General features: G+C 34.9%; 3 protein-coding genes across 3 annotated transcripts; 1 reads left to right on the forward strand and 2 right to left on the reverse strand.

The window, feature by feature from the left end:
• Positions 1 to 2,292: 2,292 nt before the first annotated feature.
• RB195_013465 (uncharacterized protein) lies at positions 2,293 to 3,666 on the forward strand (the record flags this gene model as incomplete). The annotated part of the gene is made up of 2 exons (XM_064203292.1): positions 2,293 to 2,337; positions 3,415 to 3,666. The coding sequence occupies 2 exons, from the start codon at positions 2,293 to 2,295 to the stop codon at positions 3,664 to 3,666; spliced, it is 297 nt and encodes a 98-aa protein (XP_064059173.1).
• Positions 3,667 to 8,197: 4,531 nt separating this feature from the next.
• RB195_013466 (uncharacterized protein) lies at positions 8,198 to 8,715 on the reverse strand (the record flags this gene model as incomplete). The annotated part of the gene is made up of 2 exons (XM_064203293.1): positions 8,198 to 8,457; positions 8,565 to 8,715. 2 exons carry the CDS (start codon positions 8,713 to 8,715, stop codon positions 8,198 to 8,200), a joined length of 411 nt encoding a protein of 136 aa, XP_064059174.1.
• A 3,179-nt stretch (positions 8,716 to 11,894) lies between these two features.
• On the reverse strand, positions 11,895 to 12,394 carry RB195_013467 (uncharacterized protein; the record flags this gene model as incomplete). Its single annotated transcript, XM_013441483.2, has 2 exons — positions 11,895 to 12,142; positions 12,247 to 12,394. 2 exons carry the CDS (start codon positions 12,392 to 12,394, stop codon positions 11,895 to 11,897), a joined length of 396 nt encoding a protein of 131 aa, XP_013296937.2.
• Between the last annotated feature and the right edge of the window lie 2,820 nt (positions 12,395 to 15,214).

A 15,214-nucleotide genomic window follows, 5' to 3' on the forward strand; every position in this document is an offset into this window, starting at 1 on the left:
TGATTGACCACGAAGTGAAAACAGTCTCGGTTTTTATTAGAATTTGTTTCATTCGTTAGTTTTGAGAGAATTAGTCCTTTTCCTCTCGAACGATCCTGTATTTTTCGCACCGACAAGAACTTTGGGACCAGCATTGTTATTACGCAGGGATATCGTCAAACCAGCGCGATAAATTGTAGCACTTTTGATTTCAGCGAGGGTCAGCAACCACATTTACTCGGAAAAAAAATTGAGAAGCTTTCTCGAGACTTTTTAACCATCACCTCCGGACCCTTTTTCTTCCACAGATTAATTAATGGTGTTCAGGTCTAGCTGTTTGTCCTTAATCTGATTCTGAAAAAGTTCCCTTTAAACAAATGTTCCCCTCAAAAGCCTCAAGAAAAATCTGAACTAATCTGCGATTATTAAAGTGCTATTACAAATACGGATAGAAATCTTCCATCTAGCTGATTGTTATTGGATCGTTGTGAAAGAAAATCCAGAAATTGATATTTTTATCACTTTGAAATAATGGAACAGACACCTAATCCAGATCTTGAGCAATTTTCTAATGAATGAATGTTCTTGTTTATTTCTTATTTAATCGTTATCAAATGAAACAGGCAGCTGATAATCTTGAAGTTCGTATGTTTTTACCGTCTTAAAACTTTTATTAGGATGTAAGTACAGTACTGTAGAGCACTGTAATTGCCGCTCTAGGGCGCTTGCAAAATAGATATGCAAGAACAACTGCCGGTTCTGCTATTATTTCTGCAGATTTTCTCAATGGCTATAATAAATAACATTTGAGTGACTGAAGTTTGGCTTTGATAACATTTCCACTTTAAAAAATTGGCAGAAGAGCCTTCTTAAAAAAAATAAAGACCGACGTAAATAGAAGCTAAATAAATAAATCAAAATAGAAGCTTTGCAGAGCAATAGGATAAAATGCTGCAACATCCAACGTCGTCTGGCGAATCACATTTCTGAATTTTCAATTTCTAAATTTTTGGATACTGTTTCCTAAAACAACCTAGCCTATTTGTCAACATGAGCTCCTAAATCTTCTAACTCTAAGTGAGATCAAAAACGTACTTTTTCTTAGGACCGAGGGTATCCGCGGTCCAGGTTCTTTACCATCATGTCTAGAAAAGAGGTAGTTAATATGTGGAAGCATATATGGGATCTGGATAGGAAATTACATTCGATATATATTTATATAAAGTACCCGAAAATACAATAAGACGGAAAATATGGAAAAATTCAGCTATCGCTGTTATTGTGTTGGAAGTGTGAATGAGTAGAGAAGTTATTGGTCAGTAATTCTTCCAGTAAAATTCCAATAATGATAGTAAGTCTGTTAAGGAGTGATTCTACTTCTATGCCTTCCTACCACTCTTCCTTGACAAATGGAGTAGGAGGAGTAGTTCCAAGGAGTATAGTACTTCTCTCATAACATCCCAACATTGAACTCAATTTTTTTGTTTTTCAAGTAATTTTTTCTTTTTTTTTCCTCATTTCCAGCTCTCTTTTTCAGTACGTTTTTTTTTCCCAGTAGGAACCCCATCATTCTGATGTCAGTGAAGTGTGCAACTAAACATAAACGTAGACGTTGACTCAGAGAACATGCGAATATTGTTATCAGTGCATTCTTTTGAAGTGACTAGTGCATCGGAAAACGACAACAAACCATAATATTAAACAATATTAGTTTTCAAATAATAAGTGAGTGGTGAGTGCGGACTGCGATATCCTGAGTAAATTGGGAATGCGTGAAGAAGGATCTTCATTATCCAGTAGCGGATTTCCATGAACTACCAACTAAATGGACATATTTGCTATTTATTGCGAATACTTATCGTAGGTACTCTTACCCTTCATTTGATTATTAATAGTACATGTGTTTACTCAGGTTAATTACTAAAAATATTATATATTATATTAATACTCAAATTACTCTGCTAATTAGATTGAGGAAGAGCAGAGGACAAAGAGAGTTCGTACGGTAGTTAGAAAAGATGAATTACTGCGGATGCGTCACTGTCGTCAGAGTGACACAAATATGTACCAACTCGGTGCAAGAACACTTCGCTTCGGGACCCAGCCGTTTGCTGCAGAAACATTTCCATCGCTAAAACAAATGAAAACGTATTTAGGTCCCAAGATGCGTTTGAATTTCTACTGAATAGCAATGTTTTCAATCAAAGCTGATTTTTTCGTAAGAGCGAAAATTTTTTTCTAATCCAACTGGAGGAATTTTATTGGATACGGGCTCTGGATTCAATACAATCTTCACTAATAAATACGTTAACAATGGCTAGCAACGTTCCTGGACTGGACTGGGTTTTCATTTTAGGGGTTTATTTTGAAAATTTTCAAGGAGAGATCTGAACTGACCTCATTAACGTGCAAATATAAACATAAGACGTTGTAGTAAGTGATAAACTGTGATCGCAAGAATATTTGCTTACTGTACATAGAGTGTTTATTCATCGAAAAAAATGGAATTTCCTTTCAATACAAAGAAACAAATACACAAATTCATACATATATATGATGGTGTTCAGTCGTGAATAATTTTTCGCTTCTAAAAATTAATTGATTTTATCAAAGAGTTTATTTCTACGTGTTTTATCGTGTAGTTAAGAAAAAAAAACACGATGGGAGCCGTTTAACTTTTAATGTAATATACTATTGTCGTATATTTATTTTTGTTATTTTCTACTGTTCACTTTTGTTTTTATTATTCTATTTATGTTATTTCAAAAGTTTTTTTTTAGTTTTATTTTAAAATTCAACTGTCCCTAGCAAAGAGTTTAATTCTACGTGCTTTATCATGTAGTAAAAAAAAACTATAGCAACCTTTGTACTTTTAATATATTGCATTATTTATACAAATATTTATCTCTACTGCTTATTTTTCTTCTCATTACCTTATTATTTTTCAAAAATATTTGTTATTTTCGTCTTATTTATATATTTGTATGTTTATACATTTTTGATACAATGTTGCATTGATATGTCAAAACAATTACGGTGTTGTTCTATGTATTATTTATTTATTTGTTTATTTCTATCTATTTATTTATTACGCGATTCCGACATAAGGATGATTTATTGATCAAACGATCCAAAACTGTCAAGTTATTAAATTAATTAATTAATTTATTATTATTATTACTTTTTATTGATTTATTTTTAATTAAGTTATTAAATTAATTAAAGCTATTCAACGTTGAGGAATTTTGAAAGTATAGATAGGCTCTAGAAATTAGTGGCGTTATTATTATTTCGGTATTGCTATTATTATTCTTGTTATTATTATTATTATTATTATTATTATTATTATTATTATTATTATTATTATTATTATTATTATTATTATTAATACTGCTATGTATTTCTTAAGTTATTAATTATTAAACCTCTAAATAGGTATTATTATTCGGTATTGTATTATTATTTGTATTATTATTATTATTATTATTATTATTATTATTATTATTATTATTATTATTATTATTATTATTATTATTATTATTATTATTATTATTATTATTATTATTATTATTATTATTATTATTATTATTATTATTATTATCACTATTATTACTACTGTATTTGTTTACACGTTGCATGGACATGTCAAGACTAGTTAAAATCCAGGTTTGTTCAGGACCATCGTAGCCGCGTCAATCACTTTGACGTGAGGGAACACGAATATTCAACGTGTTCCGTCACGTCAAACACGTTCGCCGCTCGCTTTCCATACGTGAATGTTTTGATGGAAATGAGAGGAGAAAATCTATGATTCGTCGTTGAGAATTCACTTTAAACGCTATATAATACAGTATGATGTGTTAATTTCGACGAACGCTATGCCAAATGACGATGACAAATCTAATGATTCAAGTTTGAAAAGAAAATATACAATTCTTTCAATATTACTCAGTTATTTAACAACTTCACAACTTTTTTTTTAAATTCAAGACAAGAAAAGAGACTTGAAATTTTTTATTCATGATTCATGATTCATGACCTATAATGGTAGTGGGTGGGCGTCTGAATGATTAATGGTGGTCTGTTACGATTCCCCTATACCTACGGTTGTGTAAACCGTGTCGATAAAGCTTAAAAAACCTGTATAGGTGTGGTCGAACAGTTGAACATGGTGTTCTATATGTGTATGCGTGACGTCAATCGAGATTCTCGGATGATTTATGGATTTACTTAGAGTTGAAAAAAAAGAACCACTAGAGAAAGGGAAATTTATTGGATCAGACCTTTCACTCGTTCACGACTCGCAAAAGGATTACATCTAAGTGATTGAGTTATTTATTTTATTTACTCGCTTATTTGCACAAATATTCCTACCACATAAATATGGAATATAGATAATAAATTAGATAATAAAAAACATATTTCTGATACTGTAGAAGCACCGTATCAAATTAAATTCTATTTTTACCTTATTTCAGGACGCTAAACTGTGGGGAAGTTACCTCACTTTACCGCTTAACTTAGTTTAATAAATGCTTCTAAAATTATCTAATTGGCTAATTACTTTAGTAATTATCAGTTATTCGATTTCAATTAATAATTATCACTTACACAGCGATTTTCTTTCCAGGTTTCATTAGTGGATCAGAAACTATAACAAAATTTAGGTGCTACAATAGTTGGAAGAGATTACTAGGTGGGACCCTATGTGGAGGATGGTGACCCTTGTTTTAGGGTAATTTCAGATGAAAAACACTGACATATTGTATTTACAGCTTATTTTAGGATGTTAAACAGTTGTAATGACACTTCAACTTACATCTAAAATTATTTCAATAAATTTTGGCTAAAATTACCTTGTTGACTTATTACTACAGCAAACATATCACGTGAACTGCAGGGTATTTTTTTTTCAGGATTCGCTTGTGCATCACAAAAATAATAGATGTTATTTCGGTTGTTACCAAAATGGGCTGAATCGGAAATAGGAATATGACGTATGAACCGAATATATTTTCATAAATGAGTGCTAATTGAATAATGAAATTATTTACGTAGGTTACATTTACATTAACAACCATGCATATTACACATGTCGTGAAAATTCATCGTGAATTTTAAATAGCAGATTTAATTTGTTTTAATTTATTTTTGATTTTAATTTTAAATAGATGTGATCAAAATTACCTATGTGTTTAATGGTAAAATCCTGCTTAAGTGCTACTTTAAGGCGAGAGGACAGAAGTACGAGCTTAGCTTAACGCTTAAGGCATTTTTGTACTAAACAAAGAAGTGTCATCAAAACTGGTTTATTTATTTATTTGTTTATTTGCTTCTTTGTTTTCTTTTTACGTTTATAACGAAAATGGGTCTTGAATCCTAAAAGATGTCCGGTGATTACTCTTATTCATACATGTAAATAAATACTCGCTACCAAAATCACAGAAATATACAAGTATTCGTTAAATATGCAGTAATTTATAGGTTATGTGTTACTGCTTCTCAAAATTTGATATCCCTCACAATAAAAAAGAACCTTTTTATATATGTATGATATAAATTTCTACACTACCACTACATAGATGAGGATGAGTTGTCAGTTAAGCAGAAAAAAACTTAGAAAAGACCTCAAAGAAAATTTCCTTGTAGTATATATAACATATAATTTCTTTATAGTATATAATTTGTTTATTTATATATACATATACTTCTTTTCTTTTTCTTAATATTTCTTATCTTTACTTAATGAATTTTGAATAGTCTACGAGAGATCTGTCTGTTCCGCAACGCATACTTTATGGTGCAATTGCATTAGTTTTTTCAAGGAGGTGCAAAATTAATATTGGTGACCATTTCAATGTAAACTCTTCTTTTCTTTACTTAATAAATTTTGAGTTATTCGCTGTCCGCCCCATAAAGTGCTCTGGATTCTTTCATTTTTCGTTTTTCATTGTTTTTGTTTTTCATTGTTGACCATTTATATAGGTGATAAATCTATAGAGACTGATACCTCTTCCTAACTTCAATTGGAGAAGTCCAAAGACAAGAGGTTCATTGTCGAAACAAAGACAAATTTCCCATTTAAATCAATTCTGGGTGATTTGTTTATTGCTGCACTGACTTCACAACGTTGCTCAGCAATATTTTGCAAGATTTTTCTCTCTGCAAGATTTTTCTCGCTCAGTCAGGGAAGATCGTGAACTTACAACCGCCTCAAGGACCACCATACTAGGCTCTTCGGCAGCTATCCTCATTTTTTTTCTACTAAACACACCAATACTTCACTTAATTTCATTTATTTGAAAGTTAAACGTTCTTCACAATGATTGTTATCATTTGGCGGATCGGATCCCCAAACAAACATTCAATGAACAAACTAATTTTCCAGAGAAAAGAAATCGTGCGGCAGTACAGTAACTGGTGTTTCCTGTGCGATCCAGCATAATCTTAAAAACTTCTGCTTAACTTAGCATGATCGACGGTTCTAAACCGTTCTAAACCGGTCTTGTTAACCGTTACAGTAGACTGCTAAGGTTAACAAGACCTTTCGTCCCTCGGCGGTCGATGAACTTGGATCAGTTTTGTCTGGGAGGATAAAAAGTCTACAGTAACAGAGATACATTTGTTTTCTATGTTTGTGAGAGGGATATTTGTGTAAATAAGCGAGTTAACAAAATAAATAACTCAATCTTCCAATTCTCTGCATGACTCGCCACTGCAAGTCATGGCGTAAACTTCATAAACCTCTACGATTTTGAACTGTAGTCGAACACGTTGTTGTAGCCTAATATGCACCAAGAACCAATTTATACCTCACTCTTCATGTATGAGGATTACGGCAGACCTTTTGACAAATTCATGTAGTAGAATAACATGTTATTCCGCAGAAACAAAATAAGAAATTTCTTGAGAACTGCACAAAAGAAACCGTTCAGAATTCAATCGTTTGGATGCTTTTTTCACAGTGAAGCGCTTTTTTTTAGAAAAAAAAATTTCTCAGGATGGTTCTCGTCTCGTACGGGCAAAGAATATAATGGATTTGTGGAAAAAGTAGAAATAGATTCAATGAGAAAGAAATGTGAAGAGAGAGAACAGTACCTTGTTAAGTGCAAGGTCAGTAAGCGGCACCTGTGTAGGAGAACGGGGTTTATATTTTTTTTCGCAAATTCTGCTTATTTTTAGATAACAAGAAAATTCTGCAGATTTGAATACCAAAACTAGTTTTATGGTTTACGTACAGGGGAGAACTGACAGTTATCGTTGGTCATCTGTCTGGTTACACTTGTCAAAGTGTCCTGACTTGCCCAAGATCGAAGATCACATACTTTCAACTCGAATTGAGAGACCACAGAGGGGCATTAAAGCCTCAATTAATGTAGAGGATAATATTTCTTTAATTTCATCGAATTAAGAAAATTTCAGTACCACCATTCATCAAAATGGTATATGTGTAATGCCAAAAATAACCTTTTAAAAGAGGGAAACCTTTAATTTTACTTTATGTATTTCTTTACTTATTCATTCCGTCTTCATTCTTTATTTCTCATGTCCAGTTCCCGAAATGATGTAGCTTGTTATAGATCACACCAAATAGGTGGCGAAAACACTAAAGGTAGGATTCTCCAATTGATATGGATACGCGTTTAATTCTTAGTGAATTTTAATTAAAGACGTTTGTTTGGGCTTTGTAATGGTCTTCAGAACATAGCAAACCCGAAACTGGTAAAACATTTATTTATTTTAATGGTATGGCGATATACGATGCTGTCTACCGTACTCCTAGTGTTTAAAGGTAAACAGTAGATGGTTGTTCATAGATAAATTGAGAATTTCTGCGGCACAATAAATATGGTTTCCTTTTTCTCTATTGCTTCATTTGTGTGTGTGAATAAATGAATAGATAAATGAATAAATAAATAAATAAAGTGTTTGCACTTGGCATAACCTCCTTGTGTATTGTTGAAATAACAAAATAGGTGTAAAGATTCACTAAGAACTTCTCTGATTGAGAGAGTGATGTAAACAACATCATAAAGCATCAAATTGTCATAACTCGTCATCAATGAGATCACAGGAATAGCGAAAAAGAAGAAAAAAACAAAAAAAATAGTGCCTATACAGTTCTAACTACATGGATCATTTCACTCAATGTCACAAACACATTCTTAACTCATTGAGAAGAGTCCGACCACAAGTTCCTAGCTAATTACACTTACTGCTAGGGTCCTCCTAAATGTAGATAGGAATGTTGCGATAATGAAACAGCAGTGGAGTGTAGTCGAGACGGTAATTGGAGTAAATTCGGGATTTGAAATGTGCTCCTGAACCGTTCGGTCGGTTGACGTTGTTTCGTTTGCTGTCGCGATTGTCGCGCTGATGGTGGAAGTGACAAACTCCTTTGCTTGGGAACATCAGCGACGTGAGTTCGGTTGCAGTTATCAAATCGTACGATGGGGAAGGTGAACTGCGAACGACGAACTGAAAAGGTGTGAATAAGTGAGGTGAGATGAGAGAAAACTAGAAGAGGAAAGCATTGAAGAGGGAGCAGAAAAATCCAGAAAGAGCGAAAATAATGCAAAACAAACCTGAAGGACTAAACACTTCCACGGCGGCTGAGACTTCTTGACGTTGAATGACGGAAATGTGCGAAATGCGCAGTAAATTCGACCGTTGTTGACATTCCGGTGCGGCACGTTGTTGCACCGGGAAATGATCGACGGGCACTTCGAATAGCATGTTTTAGTTTTGTTCTAGTAGATGTGCGCGAGAACTGTTCACAAATACACTGGGTGGGGCAGCTACGTGTTCGCCGGTCTTATATACGCGCCAAGACCACACCCCTTTGCTTGGGACTTGCCACGCCCATTTTTTTCCAAGCTCTGGTTTTACTGGATGCAGCTTTGTTTGGATCTTGGATGATATGTGGTTGCCGCTGATTCTTTTCGTGGTTCTAATAATTTTCAAAATGAAAACTCGTGGATTTGTGAAGTAATGTTCAGAATTCGCAATTATTAAATACTGAGTATTAAATTAAATTACCACAAATTCAAAGACATCAAAAGATAAAATGTTATAAAGCTTCGAATCTCCGAAACAATCGTAGCAAAGATTTATGTTTTCAAAAAAAATTGTTCGGACTGCAAGATAAGGAGAGTTGTCAAAGCAGAAGAGCGTAAAAATTTGATGGATACAGAGAAAAAGGAAGGACATTTAATGAAATAATGTGGAGGCTCTACGTTCCTGATATTTTTTGGGGTAAGCTCGTCAAATTTACAATGTTTTTTCTGCTAAAAGTCGTTTTTCGAACAATTTGAAAGGCTGTGATTATTTTTGAAAATGTACAGAATAGGAGGGAATATGGTGCTACCGTACCCAAAATATCTTAAATTTCAGTGAAGCTCTCTATAGTGACCTTCATCGAGAATTTTTTGACCCTCTCAAACTTCGGAAACAATTGGAAGAAAGAAGTTAACGAATGAAGCAATGCAGTGTGTCGATTATTCTTTTTGGGACCCACGAATGTGTTCGAAATCAGAGTCCTTTTTAGGTTTCTGAAAATGTATGCAGCTTCTTATATCTTATCCGATCACGAGCAACCGATTTCTCAAATCACTGTTTTTAAACTCTGAGACAAGTCCGGAACTAATTTATTAATTCGGGTATGGAACACTTGGTTGGTTCTCGAACGATTTCGAACCATAGAGCTTCCGTTTGGAATCGAAACTTTACCGACAGCACTACGTCCGCCCCAAACTTCATCTTATAGATGCTAATATACTCAAAAGTATGGATAAAGCAGTTTATCGACTACGTAATTCTGAATTCTGAGCTGAATTCGGGATTTGTTAGGTAGAAAAATGTTTGCATTCTCCATTATATCTTCCATCCTATTTTTACAAACAATTTCACTTATTTTGCACCATCCGATGTGCTAAAATTAGCAACCTCAATAATTGCACACATCACACGCCAGAAATTTTACGCTTTACAGCATCTTATTCCACGTCCATTTTTCGTAAACAAACGTCACTTTTCGAAAATAGTCACATTCATGGTACGGTAATAGCTGCATGGACGAGTAATGCTATGGAATGAGGATCTAAGCGACCGCCTTAAAGCAGCTATGTGACGGCTAACAAGCCCACCACCTACTTTGTGCTGCACGTAACTGTCGTGAGTTCGCGTCAACGGCACTGGCCCCACATGCCTTAATGACGGATTTTACTCACCGGAGCGAATTTCATAGAGTGGATGTATTCAAACGATGTTTTCACCGCAATGTAGCGGGTTTGTGATGATGTTTTGTGTTAACCTTAACGGAATCGGCACGACTTGTTCACTTGGCAAATTGTTCTGGTTCTGATTAGGTCATTCGGCGAACTCCTAGCTTCTGCTATTGTCAGGTGAACTCGGATCTCATCATTACGTGCAAAAACCATTCCACGAAGCAGTATATTCTCTCCGCAGGTGAATCTTTATCGAGGATCCGTTAAGGGATTTCGCTTAGGTTCCTGGATTTGATTTTGCCAAAATAATTTCATACTCGTAAAAGGAAACGAAAGAAATCGAGACATGAGAAACGCATAAATTTTATAATGCTAGAGTAGTTCACTACATTTAAATGTTGTCATCTGGAACAATTGCTGATTTCTTATTTGATATTTCTAATAATTTTATAGTGCTAACTTGTTCATGCTAACTTCTAAATTATAACAGTATGGCAATGTACTGAATATTTGTATAGTTAAAAATTTCTTTATTTATCCATTCACATACATTAGTGATGCATGAGAACGAGGAAATAATTTTTTTTCTCCCGAGTCAAAACAAAACGTAAAAATTACTGCACTTAATTTCTTTGGCGAAGAAATACGAACTAGTCCTTCTTGTGGAAGGTAAGGAGGTCATTCTTTTTCTAAAAAAGGTAGAAGATGTTTGATTTATTAGGAACAAACCTGAAATTACGAGTGTAGTTGTGGTTTGTAGTGGCTTGTGGGTTGTGTTTGCGTAAACAACGCAAGCCGGGTGCGATCGCACAGTGCAAACTCGTTAGTTTCTAATTTTTGCGTTGAACTCTGCTCACGATCCGAACGTCGTGCCAGATTCGTTCAGCGATGTACGATTTCCCTAACCGAGAGTAACATCTGATAAATGGAGCCTAACGTTTTTCGGCGGTCAATCCAAAGCCACTCTTATTATCAATGTAATCTCATCCTGGCTAATGTTTCGTCGTCATCGCCTTCTTCGGAGGCTTAATTACTATGAAAGTGATGTTAGTGACAGTGATGCTGAGAGTAGAGACGTGTTCACCTACAGTATGTTACAATTAAAATTTACCTCTTCTTTTTACTGCCACACTATTAGTGCCATGGTATTTGGAATAGGTAGGATGTTCCGTTGCAGTAATATTCATTCAAAATATAGCTTCCAAAAACAACATTGATCATTCTATTTTTAGAGTGGAAATCTCAACCCTAAATTGGTAGAGTATTAATTAATTTTTTTAATCAGATTTTTTTTTTCGTATGATAAACAACGGGACCTTTTTGTATGAAGTGGTCACGTTTTGGTGGAACAGTGCATAGACACATTATAGGTTTTCGAAAGGTAAACAAATGTTTCAACACCAATATTCTTAGATATTTATTAGAAACCTCGCAGGAAGAGAATATTATACAAACATCATAAAGCATCAATTGGTCAGTGGTACTCGTCGTCAATGAGATCACAGAAAAACCGATAAAAACAAAAATGTAATATATACAGATATGTACAGATATTAAGTACATACATACATACATATTTTTACAACGGATCTCTTAACGAAACCACATGAAGGTTGTTGAGATTGTCAGTTCATAAGGAAAAATCCGACTACTACACTGTAACGAACTACGCTCGCCGTACCGTTGTGATCACGTATGTAGCGAGGAAAGTTGCGATAATGAAGCAGCAGCGAAGAGTAGTCGAGACGGTAATTGGAGTAAATTCGGGATTTGAAATGTGCTCCGGAACCGTTCGGTCGGTTGACGTTGTTTCGTTTGCTGTTGCGATTGAACTGATGGTGGGAGTGACAAACTCCTTTGTTTGGGAATATCAGCGACGTGAGTTCGGTTGCAGTTATCAAATCGTACGATGGAGAAGGTGAACTGCGAACGTTGAACTGAAAAGATGAGAATGAGTGAGGTGTGAGAGAAAACTAGGAGAGGAAAGTATTGAAGAGGGAGCAGAAAAATCCAGAAAGAGCGAAAATAATGTAAAACAAACCTGAAGGACTAAGCACTTCCACGGCGGCTGACACTTCTTGCCGTTGAATGACGGAAATTTGCGGAATACGCAGTAAACTCGGCCGTTGTGGCCGTTGATCCGGACGTTGTTTCATCGGGAAATGATCGACGGGAACTTCGAATAGCATTGTTCAGTTGGCTTTGCTCTTGCAGATGTGCGTAATAACTCCTGATTTGTGCGCCACACAAGCAGAGACACAAACGTTGGGTGCGGCTGAGTATGTTCGCCGGCCTTATATACGCCCGAAGACCACACCCCTTTTGCTGAGTAGTCGCCACGCCCATTTTCTCCAAGCCCCCCGATTATGATGAGTGGGTTTGAGGAATGTGCAATGAATGATTCATGGTTGCTGTCGCTGTCGATGCTGCTACCGTTCAGCGACCCCGGTTTCATTGGTTCCCTCAAGAAATTCGACAATTCGACAAATTGCTAAGTTTTCCTGGATAGACGATAATTTTAGAAGGAAAAGAACTTCATCTCATTCGTACTGGTCCCCGGAAAGAAGTGTCTTTTCTTCTATAAAATCAAAGAGGACCATTTTTTCAGCGATTTTTCAATTTTAGTCAGTGATGTACTCACCCTCATAGTCCTCAAGGACTTCTTGCCATTTGATGGAAAATCTTTGATTTGAAGATCTATAAAATGAGAATGGTTTTTAATAAAGGAAAGTTTGGAATCGACGCGTATGAAAACAAGTTTTCGGGGTTCCCGTTGGACATTGGGTTAAGGACTTAGTCTCAGTAAGGATTTATGAAGAAGAAAGAAAAGAAAAAAGAAAGTTGTTGTTGTTGTTGTTTGGAATGAACATTAAGGACTATTATACCAAACAAAGGAGGCAGCATCAGAATCAAACATGTAGAAAATGGATGAAAAGTAAATCGAGCAAATTTAGGCAGGTACAGCAATGGGAAATTTTTTTAAAAAGGATAGGTAGATGTCACTTGAGTGAACAAAATAATTGAGCTCTATGAAAGAGAGAATCCAAAGGATCTTTAATTTCTTGGCCAGTGAGAACTGAACACAATGAATTCATAGGTTTTTTCCATTGTTTTTTGAGGTTGAGCGGTGATAGATGAAAAAAATAAAATAGAAAAATAAGGACAATATTGTTCTTATTCTAGCCAGCTCTTCTAAAAGAGGGTTATTCTTTGTAAGTGGTCATCAAACTGCACATCGTTACAGATAACCAACAAGTAGATTGAAAGCACTACTTGAAAATCTATTAAAAAATACGTTAGGGCAGTCTATTTCTTTGGAATTACCTTAGTAAAAAAATAACTTTGCATTTCAAAACAGTAGCTGACATATCCGCCACCCACAACTAAGATCGTTGTAATCCTTAAAGAAATGTCTGAAAACATGAATCCGAATACTTCCTTCTTCCTATTCGACTGTTTTTATATGAATCGTTCTGTTAAAGCGCTTATAAAACGAATTTCACAGAGAAGAACCAAATTCGATTAAAAACATACCCAAAAAATGATATTCAAAGCGTTAACCGATTTCAAACGGTTGTTCCTATCAGATGATAAATTTTTCAAACTCTGTTCTTTTTTTCAAAGTTTTTAACCTATGATCTATTATATTTGGACTTGAACTTCCTACATATTCTGTGAAGTCGTCAAATTTTTGATAAATTTTCGCATTTGATCTCATTTTCTCTTTTATTTTCAGAGGGTGCTGCTCAGAGGGAAAAATTCCAAATAAGATCTCTGAGAGCGATAAAGTTTTCCCAAAAATTCGTTATTGATGTGGAAAAATCTTTATCGGTACCGTTCATAAATTACAAAGAAAAAATTTACCTTGCTAATTACGAATGTACTGTCAATATGAGTACGGATCTCATAAATTACAAATTTTCATTAGTACATTCATTAATTAAAAATGACTGCATTTTCAGGAACAATTTTTCTTGCAATTTTAGTTAACATGTACGGAGTATCTATTGAAGTTTAAGTTCAGAGGATATGTTAGATCAAAAGTGAAAAATTTTGGAAAAAAACAGAGTTAGGAAAATTCACCTGATATGAACAACTGTTTGAAATACCTTGCCACTTTGAATACCATTTTCGTGTAAGTTTTTAATCGAATGTAGTTTTTCTCTGTAAAATTCGTTTTCTAAGCGCTTCTATAGTTTTCTTCTTGTCCTTTTTGCTAAAAAAGCAAATATGGAGTGTATCTTGAGCTAACTATGTCTGGGATAGGTTCTAGTGATAGAATACAATAAAATAAAGATAGCCTAATGAATAAATCTAGGAAATCTGCTAAGATCATTCACCAACATGCGCTCCGGAAGCGTAGTTAATCTCGATCTCTCAAATGTTTCCAGACATTCCGTTACCTACGTCAATTGTTCTAAAAATATCGCTGTAGGGGAGAAAATAGATGTCTGGATTAGCTGAGAATAATGAAATTGTTCATTCACGGGTTCTTGTTTTGGCAACAAGAGTTTGACGAAATTTTATTTATGGTCTGAATAATGAAGATAATAGAAATTTAGATTAGCCTCGAGTAATGAAATTTGGCATGCCAAGATTAGTAGCCTTAATAAATTTTACACTTAATTCCACGCACCATACGTTGGAAAACATTTAGGATTTGCTACGTATGTAAATAGGCGTCACTTTCCCAAAATAGCCGCTTACTATAGCAGGATAATCGTTGGGACGTGGAGTAATCCTGCAATGTGTGTAGGTGAGCTGTTAGCTCAAAGCAGCTCATGGGTTCTGACCCGTGTTGAGCTGCACATGACGATTCTCGCCCCGTTAACCTCGTCGTCATCGAATTAAATGACGGATTTTGCTCAGTGGAGCATATTTCCTAGCGCGTGGGTGTTTTCGAGGCTGGGGCTACGGTTTAGCAGGTTTGAGATGACGTCGACGGCTTACGACCTGTTCGTCTGACAGGTTGCGGTGACTTCAATTAGGTATTTCGGCGAACCCGTGCA

The sequence above is a fragment of the Necator americanus genome, chromosome V (genome assembly GCF_031761385.1).
Source record: "Necator americanus strain Aroian chromosome V, whole genome shotgun sequence".
Lineage (NCBI taxonomy): Eukaryota > Metazoa > Nematoda > Chromadorea > Rhabditida > Ancylostomatidae > Necator > Necator americanus.